The sequence below is a fragment of the Thalassophryne amazonica genome, chromosome 7, assembly GCF_902500255.1.
Source record: "Thalassophryne amazonica chromosome 7, fThaAma1.1, whole genome shotgun sequence".
NCBI classification, from domain to species: Eukaryota; Metazoa; Chordata; class Actinopteri; order Batrachoidiformes; family Batrachoididae; genus Thalassophryne; species Thalassophryne amazonica.
In genome coordinates this window covers 56,589,991-56,610,571 of record NC_047109.1, presented here as the reverse complement: position 1 = coordinate 56,610,571, position 20,581 = coordinate 56,589,991, and the positions used below count along the sequence as shown (strand labels likewise).

At 40.9% G+C, this 20,581-nt stretch overlaps 1 protein-coding gene across 2 annotated transcripts in view; it reads left to right on the top strand.

Annotated features, from left to right (window-relative positions):
- Positions 1 to 5,853: 5,853 nt before the first annotated feature.
- The window catches only part of mtmr11 (myotubularin related protein 11), a 115,746-nt gene continuing 101,018 nt past the window's right edge, over positions 5,854 to 20,581 (top strand). For both annotated transcript variants that reach the window (XM_034174244.1, XM_034174243.1), the window contains exon 1: positions 5,854 to 5,981. In XM_034174244.1, coding sequence (XP_034030135.1) covers positions 5,925 to 5,981 — 57 coding nt within the window. In that variant the 5' untranslated portion in view covers positions 5,854 to 5,924. The remainder of the gene's footprint in view (positions 5,982 to 20,581) is intronic.

Below are 20,581 nucleotides of genomic sequence, written 5' to 3'. Positions count from 1 at the left end.
TTTTGTTTGTTTGTTTGTTTTTCTCTATTTAAGAAAAACTGAGGTTGTATAAATGTTCCATATTATTTTTGTAAGCCCAAAGTTGATGTTACAGTGCATGCAGAAAGCATTCACAGCACCTCACTTTTTCCACATGTTATGTAACAGCCTTATTCCACATTGCATGTTCAATCCCCCCCCCCCCCCCCAAAGAAATCTACCCATTACCCTATAAAGATTACCCTATGTGATTTTTATTTTAATTTTTGTAAATAGTATTCACAGCCTTTGCCATGAAGCTTAAAATTGAGCTCAGGTGCATCCTGTTTCCATTGATCACCCTTGAGATGTTTCTACAGCTTAATTGGCGTCCACCTGGTGTAAATTAAGTTGATTGGACATGATTTGGAAAGACACACACCTGTCTACATATAAGGTCCCACAGTTGACAGTGCATGTCAGAACACAAACCGGTGAGACAAAGTCACTATCAAGTCCTTCTCAAATCATGAATTGTCAAGTCATAATGACCACCAATTGTTTGCAAGCTGACTTGAGACTTGCTGATTCATGACTTGAAGTGACTTGATGATGACTTCATCCCACCTCTGGCACAAACCAAGCATGAATTCACAAGAATTGTCTGTAGAACTGAGACAGGATTGTCTTGAGGCACAAATCTAGGGAAGGGTACAGAAACATTTCTGCAGCTTTGAAGGTCCCAATGAGCACAGTGGCCTCCATCATCCCCTAAATGCAAGAGGTTTGGATCCACTAGGACTCTTCTTAGAGCTGGCCACTCATCTAAACTGAGCAGTTGGGGGAGAAGGTCAGACTCAGGGAGGTGACCAAGAACCCAATGGTCACTCTCACAGCTCCAGCATTCCAAAAAGCACCCGAAGGACTCTCAAACCATATGAAACAAAATTCTCTGGTCTGATGAGACAAAGATTGAACTCTTTGGTGTGAATGACAGGTATCATGTTTGGAGGAAACCTGGCACCATCCCTACAGTGAAGCATGGTGGTGGCAGCATCATACTATGAGGATGTTTTTCAGCAGCAGGAACTGGGAGACTAGATGAATGCAGTAATGTACAGAGACATTTTGGTTGAAAACCTGCTCCAGAGCGCTACCTCAGAGAGGGGTGTTTGTTCATCTTTCAGCAGGACAATGACCCTAAGCACACCACACAAGGACAACTCTGTGAATGTCCTTGAGTGGCCCAGCCAGAGACCAGACCTGAATCAAATTGAATATCTCTGGAGAGATCTGAAAATGGCTGCGCACCGATGTTCCCCATCCAACCTGATGGAGCTTGAGAGGTGCTGCAAAGAGGAATGAGCGAAACTGCCAAAAGATAGGTGTGGCATCATATTCAAGATGACTTGAAGCTGTAATTGCTGCCAAAGGTGTATCAACAAAGTAGTGAGCAAAGACTGTACTTAACATGTGACTTCTTAGTTTTTTATTTTTAATAAATTTGCAAAAATTTTAAACACTTTTTCATATCGTCATTACGGGGTGTTGAGTAAAATTTTGAGGGAAAAAATGGTTTTACTTTATTTTGGAATGAAGCTGTAACATAAAATGTGGAAAAAGTGATGCGCTATGAATACTTTCTAGATGCACTTTATAGGGATATATTTTCTGTCTTGATTTTATTTATATTTTTTAAGTGAGTAATATTGTATAATGAACAATTTTTTAAAAAAATAAGGAAAGTGACAATTGGGGGTAGAATTGTTGATTGGTTGCTGTTAGAGGGACTCTTTGTAATTTAGTCTTTCATTGCAAAGTTTCCTCAGTGCTGGTCTGAAAAGTCCAGTTGAGAGTATATATTTATAGTAAAAAAAAAAAAAAAAATCATTAAAAAAATAGCTTTCATTGTGGAATGCTTAGTTGAGATCATGTAGGATGTTCTTTCTCACATGGCTACAGTCTTTTGTTTGTTGCTTATTTTATTTGTACTGTTTACTTTTTACAGCTATGATTCAGTGCTATGTTAGCTGATGACTAAACTTTCTCTTGACCCTGCTCATTTCCTCCTGAGTGGAAGAGAAATAGCTGAGAACTAGTTCTGCAACACCCTGACCCGTTTCTTTTTAATGTATTGTACAACACTGTTACTTTGTGGACAGAATAGCCATCATCAGCAAAACTACGTACATGGAATACTTTGAGTTGCATGGGACTGGAACTGTTGCATGTAAATGGCAGTGGGGTTTTTTTTTTGTTTGTTTTTGGTTTGGTTTTTTTTAACTAAAATTGTGCATTATTATTATTATTATTTTTTTTTTACTTTGTTTCGGTTTTCTTGGTAATTTTGTGTTTTGGATTTCTAGTTTTTTTTGTTTTGTTTTGTTTTTTACTTTTGAGAGGAGAGCTCTAAGGCTGTGTGACAGTGCAATCTGAATAGAAAGAACATCAGATTTTATGTTAGGTTATTATATATATTTTTTGCACCGTTTGAATAAATTCACATTCTATTTCAAGTCTTCATTGTTGTAATCTTTCTTGCTCATCTGCAACAGAACATTAATAGGAAGGCATTTTACACACTGCTTTCATACATTGTTAAAAAAAAAAAGCAAATACTTGTAGCTTATAGTTGGTGAATGTGGTGCTGATCTCCTTGTGAAAGCACTGTTTATGTACTTTAGGGCTGTAGTTGCAAAATATATTTCAATACAACCTTAAATATCAGACAGTGATATTACCCCATATTTCACTTGTGATACATATTGTGTCATTCTGTATTACCCTAACCTTGATGCATTATACATTGTTGAATAACTCCAGCTCAGATGATGCAAGGTCCTGTGTCAGGACTGTTTTTTGTATTGGAGAAATTGGAGACCCTTATATAATATTGAAGAGTTTCCCATGTGGTAAAAAGAAAATCCAGACCTGTCTATTATAGTTCAGAAGGACACAGTTGCTCCACCTGTGCACATACTGTATTTTGGAATTCTAAACATTTTTCTCAATCTCAGTGGAAAGGAATTTTTAACCCCCCCCCCCCCCCCTTTTTTTATACGCATCTTTGAAAGGTGGTTTTATTTCCAGACGTTTGGATGAGAGAGAACTCTGTCTTCACACAGACCTGCTGAAGGATCACAGAAAGGTATGACTGAGGAAAATGTTGGCCAATAAACCTGATTATTACCCTGAGTTCCAGCAGTCCAACACAATATTTTAATCTCATATTTGTGCATGTGTCCAAAAAAAAAAAAATAGTTGAATTAATTTTCACTAAATGTGATGGAAGTAGTCACTGTGTGTGTCTCAAAGATTAACTTTTTGAGAATGTTGGTTGAAGGTTGGGGTGGTTTTAAAAAAACAAAACAGCAGTTCAGTTGTTTCCATCTCACCCTGTCCTCTGCATCTGTCACACAAATCACCTCCATGTCATATCGACACAGCCATAAACCACCTATTTGGCCTCCCTCTTCTCCTGCCTGGTAGATCCATCTTCAGCATCCTTCTCCCTATATACCCTGGGTCCCTGTGCACATATTCAAATCTCACCTTCCTGACTTTGTGTTTTTGTTAGCACCACTGCCTCTCAGCTATACAACATAACAGGTCTCACCAGTTTTTATAAACTTTTCCTTTAATTCTTGCAGATAGCATTCTGTTGCAAATCATCTCTGCCATTTTCTGTACTCTGCCTGTACTCTCTTCACCTCTCTACCACAATTTGTAATTACTTTGAAAAGTTGTCTACAAGCATTTAAAATATTCTGCCTTCACCACCTCTGCTCCTTGCATCCTCACTCTTCCACTGTCCTCCCTCATTCACTGTCTTGCTCCTGCTGCCTTTCATTCCTCTTCTCTCCAGAGTGCATCTCCACCTCTTCATGCTAGTCTCAACTTGTTCTCGACTCTCACTACAGAACATTGTAATTTGCAAACATCATAGTCCATGGAGACCCCTGTCTGATCTAGTTTGTGAACGTGTCTGTCACAACTACAAACGAGAACATTTTTCAAAACATTTGCCGGTATATCTTCATAATCATTATCACTAGACAATGTATGCTTATATTGATCAATGAATCATTTGTAGTCATGATCATGGATATAATCATGGATGCTGGGTTCCATTACAATGTTAGAGATGTAATAAAAGATCAGTCTTTTTTAAAGAGACATTTTAGTAATTTTAGCTCTGACATGAAACAAGATGTGCTTGTAATGTGACTTTTAACTTTTAATTCAATGGATTTAAGAACAATGTTGCGTTAATCATAAGTGCCCTCATGTTCAGAGCCCATAAGTAATTGGACAAATAAAATGTCAGGCTCATGTTTGTAGCCAGTTTTATTTTGAGCAGTTTGGATGAATACATGAGCATACATGCACATCTTCAACTGCTTATCCAAGATCGGGTTATGGGAGCCATGAGCCTATCCCAACAGTCATAGGGTGTGAGGCGAGGTACACTCTGAACAGGATGCCAGTTTGTCACAGGGCTAATACATGAACATTTCAGAGTTAGTATTTTGCATTTTATTTACATAAGAAGACTTATGACATATGACATTGTTTGTAAGGTATATCTGGAATGAGTAGTTAAATAGTTTTTGTGAACTACTCATTTCAGATATACCTTACAAACAATATGGTAATGTAAAGTATATCTGGAGCGAGTAGTTAACAAAAACTGAGTGACAGTGCAAAGAGACTAAAGAAGGAAGCCACCAAGACACACCTGAAAGCATTGACTTCTGTGGCTGACTTTGCTTTTATTTATTTATTTTGGATTCCCAAAACTGTGTTTTTAGATGCTTGTGCTGTGTGTGTGTGTGTGTATGTATATATGTATATATATATATATATATATATATGTATATAAAGCTTTTTTTAATTATCTTTTAATTATTATTATTATTTTTATTATTATTATTTTTTTTTTACTTGACCTGAAAATTGTTTTTTACAAATGTTGAAACAGCTGGCCTGATTACCTGATGAAACGCTGTAGAATACAACAGAGGTGTCCATTTGAAACCTTTCTCCTCTGCACAGGATGTATTGATAGAATAGGGAAATTCAGAAATAAATTACTGAAGCATTTTTAAAAAAAATGCAGAGAAACAAATGATTAGTTTTGATTCCCCCCACACACACATTTTTGGGGTTGCCACAGTGGATCCTTTGTGTCAGCTGTGACATTTTGCCCATATTACTGTGTACATGATCCAGCATGCTCCTGCTTTACTTTAGAGGACCCCAGTGGCTGGAAAAGGCCAAGGGGTCTCACACACACACACATGCTTCACTTGGCTCCAGCAGATCGATGGTTACTTAAGAGATGTGGATGAATCGGTTGTTGCCATTAAGAACTCGAGGTGGTTCTGGTTGTGGCACCAGTGCATGCTCTCAGACATGCTCTGAAATTTTCTGAACTAAAATATATTTATTTTTGCATTTATTTAATAATTTATCTTTTCATCCTGCACCAATGAGCCCACTCTCTGAATCAGCAGCGGTGGACTGAGTTTGGGGCGTGGCGGGGCGGGGCTGTTTTGGCCACGCCCTTGCCAGTTGTGCTCCAGATGCACTGGCCCTTTAAGAAGCTCGTCGAAGCTTCGTTTTGGGTTTTTATCCCGTCCGCAGCGGAGTCGTGCGGCGGTAACGGTGAACACATCTTTCCATGTATTAATAGCCTGACTTGGTCAAACATTCCAGCAGTGCTCAGCTGGTGTTTTTTCCCCTCTTTCTCTCTGTGTTTTTACGGGGATTCGAATGCTGTCCGTGTGTTCCAGCCGCCGGTTTTGCTGTTAGCGGCGGTTCTGGAACCGAACCGTCTGCTTTTAAAAAACGTGACGAAAAATGGAAGGAGAGAGCTAGCCTGCGCTGATACTAACATTCATATCGACTTCGCTGGGTTTTCTTCGTATTCCTTCCATGCAAGTGGAGTTGAGCTCTGGCTAAAAATGTTGACAGGGTCTAAAACCACCTTTAAAGTCCGACAAATGCTTCCAGATATTAAGGTAAGTAGGTCTAAGTGTGTGTTTTTGGAAGCCTGACGGTTCTATCTTGATTGATAGCATTTTAAATTGCAGTCTGACCCTGACGTTGTTCACTTGTTTTGAAGGCTGTCATTCTTTATTTTGTTTATCGCGTTCAGTTCTGTTTTAAACGGGTCACATTCTGCGAAATGTTTTTGTCCATTTTTAACCATTTACATATGGGTGAGGTTTTATCTTTAACATTCCCACATTCCTGCAGTTCATTGACTGTGTATAAATTCTGTTGTAAGCAAAATGTAGTTGTAAAACACATTTGGCTGGTGTGACATATGTAAGGGAAATCCATATTTGTACTTCTGCTTTATCTGAGAGAGACACCCAGTGAGCCAGACGAAATCCAAATAAATCCTCCACCACCAAAGTCACTATTGTTTAAGCACATGTGGAGTATGCCATAGCGATGGTTTTTCTTTTTGACGTGTGTAGCCGTATTAATAATTCCAAATTGTTATTGTTAGGATTAGTGGTTGTGATTAATGTAGTTTTGGAATCTATCAAATAGTAAATACATGTACAAGTATAACCTCATGATCATGTGACCTATATTGATCAAGGAGAGAGGCTATGTACCAATAGAATTTCACTATACAAGTACAGCTACGTATGGCTAGCCACTGCCTTTTCTTTTGGTTCCTTAAATCGCATGTATAATGCAAAAATATTAGCACAATTATTATTCATAATTATGGTGTTGGCTCACACTGCTGTTTGTTATTCAAAATAAAAATGTACTTGGATTTTCAGGTCTGAATTTTCCATGATGTATGTTTAAAAAGTGGCTCTATGTATGTACATAACCATATTGATTATCCATCCATCCATTGTCTTCCGCTTTATCCGGAGTCGGGTCGCGGGGGCAGCAGCTCAAGCAAAGCCGCCCAGACCTCCCGATCCACACACACCTCCCCCAGCTCCTCCGGGGGAACCCCAAGGCGTTCCCAAGCCAGCCGAGAGATGTAATCCTTCCAGCGTGTCCTGGGTCTTCCCCAGGGCCTCCTCCCAATGGGACGTGCCCGGAACACCTCTCCAGCGAGGCGTCCAGGGGGCATCCGGAAAAGATGCCCGAGCCACCTCAACTGACTCCTTTCGACGTGGAGGAGCAGCGGCTCGACTCCAAGCTCCTCCGGAGTGACCGAGCTCCTCACCCTATCTCTAAGGGAGCGCCCAGCCACACTGCGGAGGAAACTCATCTCGGCCGCTTGTACCCGCAGTCTCGTTTCAGTCATGAGCCAAATCTCATGACCATAGGTGAGGATCGGAACGTAGATCGGTCCGTAAATCAAGAACTTTGCCCCCCTACTCAGCTCTCTCTTCACCACGACGGTCCGATACAGCGACCGCATCACTGCAGACGCTGCACCGATCCGTCTATCGATCTCACGCTCCATCCGTCCCTCACTCGTGAACAAGACCCAGAGATACTTAAACTCCTCCACTTGAGGCAAGGACACTCCACCGACCTGAAGAGGGCAAAGCACCTTTTTCCGGTCGAGAACCATGGCCTCGGATTTGGAGGTGCTGATTTTCATCCCGGACGCCCCACACTCGGCTGCAAACCGCCCCAGTGCATGCTGAAGGTCCTGATTTGACAAAGCCAACAGAACGACATCATCCGCAAACAGCAGAGACGAGATTCTGTGGTTCCCAAACCAGACCCCCTCTACACCCTGGCTGCGCCTAGAAATTCTGTCCATAAAAATAATGAACAGAACCGGTGACAAAGGGCAGCCCTGGCGGAGGCCAACGTGCACTGGAAACAGGTTTGACTTACTACCGGCAATGCGAACCAAGCTCCTGCTGCGGTCGTACAGGGACCGGATAGCCCTTAGCAAAGGACCCCGGACCCCGTACTCCCGGAGCACTCCCCACAGGGTGCCCCGAGGGACATGGTCGAACGCCTTATCCAGATCCACAAAACACATGTGGACTGGTTGGGCGAGCTCCCATGAACCCTCGAGCACCCAATGGAGCGTGTAGAGCTGGTCCAGTGTGCTGCGACCAGGACGAAAACCACACTGCTCCTCCTGAATCCGAGGTTCGGCCATCGGTCGAATTCTCCTCTCCAGTACTCTGGAATAGACCTTACCGGGGAGGCTGAGGAGTGTGATCCCCCTATAGTTGGAACACACCCTCCGGTCCCCCTTCTTAAACAGAGGGACCACCACCCCGGTCTGCCAATCCAGAGGCACTGTCCCCGATCGCCACGCGATGTTGCAGAGGCGTGTCAGCCAAGACAGTCCCACAACATCCAGAGACTTAAGGTACTCAGGACGGATTTCATCCACCCCAGGAGCCTTGCCACCGAGGAGCTTTCTAACCATCTCGGTGACTTCTGCCTGGGTAATGGATGAGTCCGCCTCTAGGTCCCCAGTCTCTGCTTCCTCTTCGGAAGACATGACGATGGGATTGAGGAGATCCTTGAAGTACTCCTTCCACTGCCGAACAACATCCCCAGTCAGGGTCAACAGCTCCCCACCCGCACCGTAAACAGTGCCGGTGGAGAGCTGCTTCCGCCTCCTGAGGCGTCGGACCGTTTGCCAGAATCTCTTCGAGGCCAACCGGTAGTCCTCCTCCATAGCCTCCCCGAACTCCACCCAGACCCGAGTTTTTGCCTCTGCGGCCGCACGGGCTTCGGCACGCTTGGCCTGCCGGTACCTGTCAGCTGCCTCTGGGGTCCCACCTACCAACAAAGATAAGTAGGACTCCTTCTTCAGCTTGACGGCATCCCTTACTTCCGGTGTCCACCACTGGGTTCGGGGATTGCCGCCGCGACAGGCACCAGAGACCTTGCGACCACAGCTACGAGCGGCCGCATCAACAATGGAGGTGGAGAACATGGTCCACTCGGACTCCATGTCTCCAACCTCCTCCGGGATCTGGGAGAAGCTCTCCCGGAGGTGGGAGTTGAAGACCTCCCTGACAGAGGGTTCCGCCAGTCGTTCCCAGCAGACCCTCACGATACGTTTGGGCCTGCCAGGTCTGACCGGCTTCCTCCCCTCCCAGCGGATCCAACTCACCACCAGGTGGTGATCGGTCGACAGCTCTGCCCCTCTCTTTACTCGAGTGTCCAAGACACGTGGCCGAAGGTCAGATGATACGACTACAAAGTCGATCATCGACCTCCGGCTCAGGGTGTCCTGGTGCCACGTGCACTTATGGACACCCTTGTGCTCGAACATGGTGTTCGTGATGGACAAACTGTGACTAGCACAGAAGTCCAACAACTGAACACCACTCAGGTTCAGATCAGTGAACCCCCTCCAAGTCTCACTGTCGCCGCCCACGTGGGCGTTGAAATCCCCCAGGAGAACATATTGATCATGCGGGATTAAAATATAAAAATGCTCCAGTCATATTGAAAACTATACCAAGTTATTTGTCTGATCATAAAGATTCCAAAAAGGTATAGTTTGGTCCATCTATGACTGAATGTTATGGGGTTAAAAAAAACCCTTAAGAATGGTGACAAAGGTCAATTTCAGTTTGTACGAGGATCAAAAGTTAAAGTTGCTCCAATTTTAGTAAAAATTGTGCAAATTGTTGATTGAGCTACTTGGATTAATAAATGGAATATTTTTGACTGTGTTGAATACTTGGTCTCTAAAGGTCAAATAATGTTGACGTCCATTGAATTCTATGACATGTGACAAATGTTACCCCGTAACGTGATAACTAAGCATGATACATGGTGCAAACTATTCCTTTTTGAAACCCTGTTAACTCAACCAATAATTTGCATCACCTTTGAACACAATTGGAGCAACTCTAACTTTTGACCTCTGTACAAATTGAAACTGAACTTTGTCACCATTCTTCTTGTTTTTACCCCATAACTCTATAAAATTCAGTCATAGATAGTCCAAACTATACCTTTTTGGAATCTTTACAATCAGACAAATAATGTGGTATAATTTTCAATATGACTGGAGCATTTTTATATTTTGACCCCTATGTAATTCTTCAATTGACCCCTACGTGGCGAGTAATATCTAAAGTGTACTTCTGCCATATTTGGTGCTTGTATCACCATTTGAAGGATTCCTCTGTAAATATTCTGTTATCTGCTGCACTATAGGGTTTATTGCATAGCCATTTATACGTGGCATGTAAGGTAGCTTCAAGATATGATCCATTGCAGAGAGGGCATTGGACTTCAGAACCAATGGCCCAGAGTTCAATTCCCAGTCATGTAAAGTTTTTATTTTTTTGCTTAAAATGTGAAATACATGACAATCATCATAGCCATACATCGTTATAAATATTTTGGAACCCAATTCAGTTTATTTACATAGCACCAAATCACAACATAAGTCAGTGTCAGTCAGTGTCATAACAGTGTTCTTCTCAACGGTCAGGGCTAACTTTACCAACCCTCCTTGAGCAAGCACATAGGCCACAGCGGTAAGGAAAAACTCCCTCAGACCTAACTTTTTTGAGGAACAAACCTCAAGCAGAGCAGACTCAGAGGAGTGACCCACTGCTTAGGCCAAACAAACAGTAACAGAGATCAAATAAACAAAGTACAACAAAGAATTTCGATCATGCAAAACAAGAACAGAAAAAAAGTCCAATTATAGTTCTTTAATTGTTGTTGGCCAAAAATCTTACCAGATGGCATGAATGTTCGTATGGAGATTAGTACTAGAGAAAGTGTTTGATGGCCACTTCAAAACATGATTTTGGCCCTATGTATGGGGGTGATTCTTTAACTACGGGCACTGTTGGCCTTGTAAATGTAATTTCCACCACACCATTGCCTTACAATATAAAGCGCCTTGAGGCAATTGTTGTGATTTGGCGCTATATACATGTGCTCTGATGTCACTGTTTATCTCCTTAGAAACTACCCAAACAATCTTTCATACAAACTGTTTAAAGGGACATTACAGTGTTGTGGTGGAAATTACGGCAATAGTGTGGGACAACTACATTTTGTTTAAAAAAAAATCACAACAGTTGTATGACATTGAATACCCCAATTATGTTTTGATTATCTCACCCATATTGGCCTCTCTTCATTGGCTTCCTGTTAATTCTAGAATAGAATTTAAAATTCTTCTTCTTACTTATAAGGTTTTGAATAATCAGGTCCCATCTTATCTTAGGGACCTCGTAGTACCATATCACCCCAATAGAGCACTTCGCTCTCAGACTGCAGGCTTACTTGTAGTTCCTAGGGTTTGTAAGAGTAGAATGGGAGGCAGAGCCTTCAGCTTTCAGGCTCCTCTCCTGTGGAACCAGCTCCCAATTCAGATCAGGGAAACAGACACCCTCTCTACTTTTAAGATTAGGCTTAAAACTTTCCTTTTTGCTGAAGCTTATAGTTAGGGCTGGATCAGGTGACCCTGAACCATCCCTTAGTTATGCTGCTATAGACGTAGACTGCTGGGGGGTTCCCATGATGCACTTTCTTTCTTTCTCTTTTTGCTCTGTATGTACCACTCTGCATTTAATCATTAGTTATCGATCTCTGCTCCCCTCCACAGCATGTCTTTTTCCTGGTTCTCTCCCTCAGCCCCAACCAGTCCCAGCAGAAGACTGCCCCTTCCTGAGCCTGGTTCTGCTGGAGGTTTCTTCCTGTTAAAAGGGAGTTTTTCCTTCCCACTGTAGCCAAGTGCTTGCTCACAGGGGGTCGTTTTGACCGTTGGGGTTTTACATAATTATTGTATGGCCTTGCCTTACAATATAAAGTGCCTTGGGGCAACTGTTTGTTGTGATTTGGCGCTATATAAAAAAAAAAATTGATTGATTATTTTACTGATATTTTATTCAGAGATATTTTAAAACATTAGAAAAAACGTTTCTTTACCATTCATTTTTATCATTGAAGATCAAAAGTCCGGGTGTGGGACAAGCACAAAACGGCAATATTTGCATATAATGATGCTGAAAAAATGTGAAAAAGTCGTCATAGACTACTAGAACAAATTTCTTAACACACTTTCATTGTAAAGATAACTATAAAAGTGTGAAATTTCCTGTTTTTCATACAATATGATCAAAGGACATAAGTGCCCGTAGTCTAAGAATCACCCATGGATAGAAAACAAAAGTAAAGGCATCTAGCATCATAATCATGTGACATGGATTAACCAGTTAGAAGTGCTAAGTTTGAATAGAATTGTGTATTGTCACTATGGGTACATACAGATCAGTTCCATACATTTTGCCATTTTCCCTATATATGAACATGGGCCTGGACATTTGACGTTGATCTGTGACACGGTTTCTAACAAAAATCACATTACGTCTTCCCATCTATGGGGTCAGTGTACCTGAAAAATTTGAGCCAAGTTCAACCTTTTTAACAAACAAACATAGTTCCATGTTGAGCATAATCCCTAATAAGAAACTGCTAAAGAAGAAGACAGGTTCAGCTGTGTGCAGCAGAGAATTACTGACTCTGATCATTTATTTGCCAACATTGACAAATGCCAGTCTGTACTCTGTGTGTTGTAGTCACGTGGTCTGGGAAGAAGTAAAAGCAGATGTTGTGCTCCAGATAGAAGAGGCATTGCAACGGGCAGCACCTTCTATATTTAAAGCAACTGGCCCCAAAAAATAATTTCTTAAGCTACATTTACAGTACCACAAAAGACCTGATTCAGACCTTTTGCTCACATGTGAGATATGTTGGGTCTACAATGTGAAAGTAAATGGTTAGTGCGTGTGTGTGTACAGTATGTGCCATTCTCAAGTTTGGGTCACACGAATGTGCAGTGGGGGGAAAAGGTCCCTACTAAAGTGACTGTAGTCTAAATGCACACATTGGAATTTATCTCTTTTTTGACTTATGTGGAGTGTGTACTTGTGCTTTTACTTTATTTTTCTTATCTCGCTCTTTCTCAGGTCACTTCTTTTGCATGCCCTTAGTCTCTCTTTGGATGTTTACATTTCTATTACTTTTTATTATTATTACTTACACTGTGGGCCTTAGAGTACTGCAGTTTCAATCCTGTGTATTTCCAGTACATGTGGTATTGATAGTAAAGCTGACTTTGACTAATCTTTCGTCACCATTTGAAATAATCATTTTGTCTTTGTTAAAGCTACAATGTGTTGGATTTAGTGTCATCTAGTGGTGAGGTTGCAGATTGCATTATACCATCACAAGTCACAATTTCATTTCCCTTCATGTTCTGGTGGTGGCTAGACCGGAGCAGCACAGTGTTTAAATGCCCGGAATGACTCCAACGTGATATAACGTCCGTGGTATTTCTACTCTATCTTTTTTCACCATTTAGTGTTTCACTGAGTTTGAGCTTTAACTAAAATGTCAGTGAGGATAAGATGTTGGTGGTGCAGGAAAGGGCCTCTTCATAATTCAGCCTGCTGTAAATAAACTAGACTGATTCAGGTCGTCTGTGGTCTGCTGAGTTTGTAGCCCTCCTCAGGGATCCATATGAAAGATACTGTGCTCTGAGAGTGTGATGTGTTTGGTGTTATTTTTATTCAACCCAGGGTTGCAGTTTTACAAGGAAGCACTCAGTTAGCTGCTGTGCTATTTCCGTTTGTTGGTCAACAGGGACAAACCTGAATACTGTTGACCTGCCTCTGGGAGTGTGGGCTTTTTAAAGGCCAGGGAAGAGTCTGCTTATCTTCCTCACTTCTCCTCTCTGACAGTTTGGAAAAGATTCAAGTTATATCATGACTATTGTTAGCAGGGCAGCTCAAAAAGATGTGAATGGATCCCCTCCCCCCTCCCATATCAAAATTTTGTAGTCCCACCCCAGGAAACTTGCATTCACATTCTGACTTCATTTCTAGGGGTGCATGAATGAAATGGTTTAAAAACATATCTCTGGGCAGTTTGAATGTGAAAATCTATGACCTAAACTAAAACATGGCTTAAAAAAAAGGACACATCAAATAAATCTGAAATCTGTTACTTCACCTTAATATTCAGAGATCTAAAATTTTCACCGAATCTTGTAGTTTAATGATGCAACTGATCATAGTTGATCTGTGAGCTGTACGGCCCGCCCCCCACGGTTCGGCATGCATATGAACCTTGGGTTAATTACAAAGTTTAAAGTGCAATTTTGTGTTGTGATGACTTGATTATTAAGTGATGGCTGCTTTGATTTCATGCAGTTGAAGTGGTACTAATACAGTAACATGCTTTTGGAGGGCGGTCTGCATTTTCAGAGGCCCGACGTCCATGCCCAGTCGCCCAAAATATTACTTTTACAAAATGGCCAAAACTCTAACTCGGGCGAATATTGGTCATTTTGGCCGACTGGGCATGGACGTCAGGCCTCTGAAAATGCATACCGCATGACAACTGCGTGTTATTTGCATTATTATCACTTACTGAGATACACAACACGTGGAATCACATTAACAATATTTAATGTTATTTCAAAACGCATGACACCCAGCAAACACGTACATAAAAAAGTTGGCTCACTTTAACTTTTGTAGTGTTGGCTGGAACCGCGCTGCTCTCCAAATTCGCCAGTGCGTCGTCATCAAGCTGGCTGCTTTATCTGCTGTTCATTGTCAGACTATCCATGAGAAAATCATCTGTAATATCCATATTGGGACCAACACACACTTCTCATCTTTTCCTCTGTAGACAGTTCTTGGGCTGCGCGCTATGACGTCATCAGTTTATGCACAGCGGGTGGGTATTGGGATACCCGCCCGTTACTGCGGGCAGGTATAGCCAGGTAGCGTAAATGTAAATCTATGCTGCCAGCTCAGCAATGCCTCAGTAAGTGATAATAATGTAGGTTAACGCTAATAGTGGGGCAGGAATATATCAAAATTATGAAGAATCATGGACTTTGTGACCAGTTCTTAAAATTTTGCATGGTGATAGGTATGGGCACAAGGTTCTCAAAAAACATCGCAAGCAAGTTGAGATCACTCTCTAGTGGCCTGCTTGCACAAAATTCAATATGGCCGCCACCAGTGTTTTTTTGGGGGGGGCAATGATTCCATTTCTGATGTCATTTTCAAGGTCAAAGGTCAAATTTAAGGGAAACTCAGACAAAAATGACCTTAAAATGCATAGATATAGAAAGGTGATGTTGGGTTCTAGACCCATGTGTTGGACATCTTTCCAGTTCTTGCACACCTTGTTGTTCCTGTTTAGTAAGACTGTTAATAAAGTGTTGAAATTGGCCTTGCAAAATATGCAAGGTGTAGCAGTAAATAACCATATGTTAGGATACCAGCTTACAGATACTCTTGGGGACTATGTAACTGTGTTCTGATCCATCAAAATTATGTCCTTTGCTTTAGTTTTGTAGTTCTCATTTCAGTGGATACAAATTACAATATTTCTACAATACAAAGTTACAACTAGGCTTTACTTTGAAATTTTATTTCTTCAATACAAAACCCATTATCTGGCATATACAACCCGTGGCTTTAAGAAACACTATAAGAAATTAGGAAAAAAATTGTGGCAGTCAGTAACGGTTACTTTTTTAGACCAAGCAGAGGGGAAAAAAAATATGGAATCACTCAATTCTGAGGAAAAAATTATGGAATCATGAAAAACAAAAGAACTCTCCAACACATCACTAGTATTTTGTTGCACCACCTCTGGCTTTTATAACAGCTTGCAGTCTCTGAGGCATGGACTTAATGAGTGACAAACAGTACTCTTCATCAATCTGGCTCCAACTTTCTCTGATTGCTGTTGCCAGATCAGCTTTGCAGGTTGGAGCCTTGTCATGGACCTTTTTCTTCAACTTCCACCAAAAATTTTCAATTGGATTAAGATCCGGACTATTTGCAGGCCATGACATTGACCCTATGTGTCTTTTTGCAAGGAATGTTTTCACAGTTTTTGCTCTATGGCAAGATGCATTATCTTGAAAAATGATTTCAGCATCCCCAAACATCCTTTCAATTGATGGGATAAGAAAAGTGTCCAAAATATCAACAAACTTGTGCATTTATTGATGATGTAATGACAGCCATCTCCCCAGTGCCTTTATCTGACATGCAGCCCCATATCATCAGTGACTGTGGAAATTTACATGTTCTCTTCAGGCAGTCATCTTTATAAATCTCATTGGAACGGCACCAAACAAAAGTTCCAGCATCATCACCTTGCCCAATGCAGATTCAAGATTCATCAATGAATATGACTTTCATCCAGTCATCCACAGTCCACGATTGCTTTTCCTTAGCCCATTGTAACCTTGTTTTTTTCTGTTTAGGTGTTAATGATGGCTTTCGTTGAGCTTTTCTGTATGTAAATCCCATTTCCTTTAGGCGGTTTCTTACAGTTCGGTCACAAACGTTGACTCCAGTTTCCTCCCATTCGTTCCTCATTTTTGTTGTGCATTTTAGATTTTTGAGACATATTGCTTTAAGTTTTCTGTCTTGACGCTTTGATGTCTTCCTTGGTCTACCAGTATGTTTGTCTTTAACAGCCTTCCCATGTTGTTTGTATTTGGTCCAGAGTTTAGACACAGCTGACTGTGAACAACCAACATCTTTTGCAACATTGCGTGATGATTTACCCTCTTTTAAGAGTTTGATAATCCTCTCCTTTCTTTCAATTGACATCTTTCATGCAACAGCTCTCCAAGGTGTGATCACTCCTTTTTAGATGCAGACTAACGAGCAGATCTGATTCGATGCAGGTGTTAGTTTTGGGCAGTGGTGGGCACAGATAACCAAAAAATTAACTTCGATAACAGATAAGATAACTGAAAAGTTATCTTTGATACAGATAAACCACCCAAAAATGTATCGGAAGTTACAGATAATCGATAACCGATAAATTCCGGTGTTGTCTATGGGACATTTGCAGTCACTAAAGAGCTGAAATTGATTTTTAACACAATTGCTTTTCAAAGCATCAAAAGTGGTAAAAGACCTAAAGAATAAGCAAGAATGTTTGACCATGCTGCCCCCTGCAGGAAACAGCACATACAAATCCTGAGAGCACCCACGAAATGAACTCTTTACTAATCATTTTAATCATTTTTCTTTCAACATTCTGCCCCTGCTGGAAGCTCTTGTTTACAACAACGCTCCCACCACAGAGGCACACCGAGAGCAGCCATAAGGCCAGCTCTTTATCAATTTCAACACTCCGGTCAGGCGGAGGTCTTGAAAAATAAAGTCATACTAACTTATGGTTTTTTGAAAATACTGATAGAATAACTCCATTAATGTCAATTCTGTCATTTGTACAAAGTTAAAATATAACATATATCTTTTAATGTTGAATAAGGCACTAATTCTGAGGTTTTGTAACAAACAGACCGCAAAGCATTCTGGGTAAAAGTGCTAAACAGTGATTGGTTCAGTAATCCTTTATGTAAACCAACTCGTTAATGTGACGTGTGTCGTGTCATGTATTGGTTTAAAGATAAATGTGCTTTTGTAAAATATTCCATTTTTATTTGTAAAAACAGGCATTTTTACGGAGCCCTGGAAGTGTCATCGCAATTGCATGTTTTACAACTTTTATGATGTTGTAAAACGTGCACTCAATATTAGTAAGTAAGTAAATTTATTTATATAGTGCCTTTCATAGACATAAGGTCATGTACACACGTTGTCGGGTATTTGTAAAACCGAATATCTTACCCTTTCAGTTTGGGGAAAAAACTTCATCCACACTACGTCGTTTAAAAAAAAAATCCATCCACATCGAACCATATAAATGTGTTGTAATTAGTCTGCCAAACCTTTGGGTGGTGGTACTGATTAAAATTCTATCCAATCAGGAGCCTTATTCTCTTGTCGTCACTACCACAAAAACTAAAAACATGGCACCAGCCTTGTTCGTGTGGACTGATAAGGAGTCGGAATTACTTCTAACCGTAGTTTTAGAATACAAAGTTAACAAATATATGCACACAAAAAGCGCCTGGACAATGGACAATACCAACACTTTGAGAGCAGCCATGTACCCAGATGTTTAATACTGCCATGAACACTCCTGGCCAGTAGATGGCAGTAGCGGCCTTGAAAAAATGTCAAACAAAATTCCAGATAATCCATGTCTGCTACATTTAAGATCCATGGAATTTAACAAACACAAATACACTAACATCTATAAACCCAGAGAATATATTCACGAGAGTTTTAGGCACTAGAGTTTAATGCTGTTATCTGTGGACCCTGAACAGAGTGTCTGAAATGCATTTGTCGTGTCGTGAACTTCTGAGATTACCTTATGCTACCCATAATGCATTGCTGCCTGGCACAGCATGTGCTCACAAAACCTTAAAAATTAGCACATTACTTTAAAACGAAAACATATATCTGATATGTTCACTTTATAAACTTCAGACATGACAATAATTTTAAATAACTTATCTAAAATGAGTGGTTAAAATTTGAATCATAAGTTAAACATGTATGCCTCTGGATGACTTGGTGACATTGCAATTATATTAGTATGGTGTTAAAGGAAATGACTTTTTTTGGTCACCAGTTCTCCTTTGCTTACAGATGATAGAGTGGTTTCTGTTTGCAGAGGGTAGAACATGTCTATTAGGAAATTTTTAACAGGTAGGTCTCAACAGCTTTAACAGTTTTAAAAGTTTTTCACTGTTCAACTTAGTTTAGTACGTTATCGGTCTAAAAGTTATCGGACGGTAATTCATCGGAAGATAATTAGTCCGATGATGGTTTTTAAATTGATCTAAAAAGATAATCCGATAATGAAAACATTATCTTCGATAATTATCTATTATCGGAAGTGTGCCCACCACTGGTTTAGGGGATGAAAATTTACAGGGTGATTCCATAATTTATTCCTCAGAATTGAGTGAGTCCATATTTTTTTTTTCCCTCTGCTTTGTCTAAAAAAAGTAACCGTTACTGACTGCCACAGTTATTTTTCCTGATTTCTTATAGTGTTTCTTAAAGCCAGAAAGTTGCCATTTGAAATGACTTTAGTTTTGTGTCATGTCTGTGATCTGCTTTTTTTTCTACAAAATTAAACAACTGAATGAACATCCTCCGAGGCCGGTGATTCCATAATTATTGCCAGGGGTTGTAGTAAAGTGAACCTAAACTGAAATGATCCAATTATATGTTTGATACTAACATATGCATGTGATATGTACCTTGATATTTCAGAGAGTCAGATATTACAGAGTCAACATTCAATAAAAGTGGAATATGATTCAGCTATGTTGTTGCTTGTGCAACCTCCTTCACACTTGCACAGTGGCCCACAGCGAATTCCAGCTCGATTGCAGTTGCCCTTGCATGCATCTGAGCACCCACAGTGGAGTAGCAGTGTGCATCCATGGCTGGCATCTGGTAGATTGGTCCAGTATGGTGGGTTAGTGGGATGCGTTCAAAGTGCTTTGAGGCCATGAGTGAACATTAGATTTCTTACTTCATTGACAGTTTGCACTGCACATTTTACTGTACATCGGCACGATGAAATGTTCCAGACAGTGCATGTGCAGTGAGTCAAGTGTGAGGTTGGTTGGGTCCTGTGTGGTGGCTATGAAAGTTTCTCTGACCTCAGGGAAATTGGCCTATGCATTCCAGGCAGTCTTTTTGCCTATTTCAGTCATTGCAGATGTTACATCACATGCTGTGTATACATGGAAGAAGAGCAGTGCCTGGCAGCGTTGAGATCCCAGTTGATGACAGATGTGGTGGATTGGGATTTCTTTGAATGTCTTGCCAGATCCAAATCCAACCCATAGCTCAATCAGACCTAGCTCATTGAAGGGATAGGTAGCCAGAATGACCACATCAGTGTCCACTGTCCTCAGGTATGCCTTTGTGTGGCCCTGCTCAGCAGCATGATGCAAATGCAGCATCATTCATGTGTCAGCTTCTTCTTGTTGGCATGGAGACAGAGCTGATGTATTAGTTGGATGGTTGCAGAGTACAGGTTAAGCCTTTGTGGTGAGGAGATGATACCTTGCACCAGTAGTTTCTTGGGCCAGTTGCTCACTGAGGAACTGAAACAGATCATCTTTGTTGTGATACTCCTTTAGCAACTTCTGCCAGTCAGCCCCCTTTGGTATAGGTATCTTGGCTGAGACTCTAGTTCGCTGACCTAGAGTTTCTCCTCTTCTGGCACGAGTCTGTGATTTAAGACTTGCATCTTCAATTCAACTTTATTTCTAAAGCACATTTAAAACAGCAGTTGACCAAAGTGCTGTACATAAAAAAAAAAAATGAGCACAAAGTCACCCCGAATCGTAATAAATAAAAAAATAACAATAAAATTATGACAGGCAATAAAACAGATAAAAGACAAAGTAACATAAAGAGTAAATAGTAGTAGGAAATAATTTAGTTGGATTTCATTTTATTTACATAGCACCAAATCACAACAATGCCGCCTCAGGTGCAACACATAAGTAAGGTCTTCAAGGTCTTTATGTATCCCAAACAGCATCTAGTCTTCTAGTGTTGTTAGTCATCTGACTCTCCAAGAATGGTAGCAAGTGCTTCTTTGTGTACTCTCCAAATACATTGGCACGATGGGGTTTGATGATATGAATGACGGCTGACATATCACACACAACAACAGAGGCCTCTTTGGCTGCTGGAGAGAATCCAGGATCAGGCATGCCAGATAGGCAGCCAAGAAGGTATGACTTTGT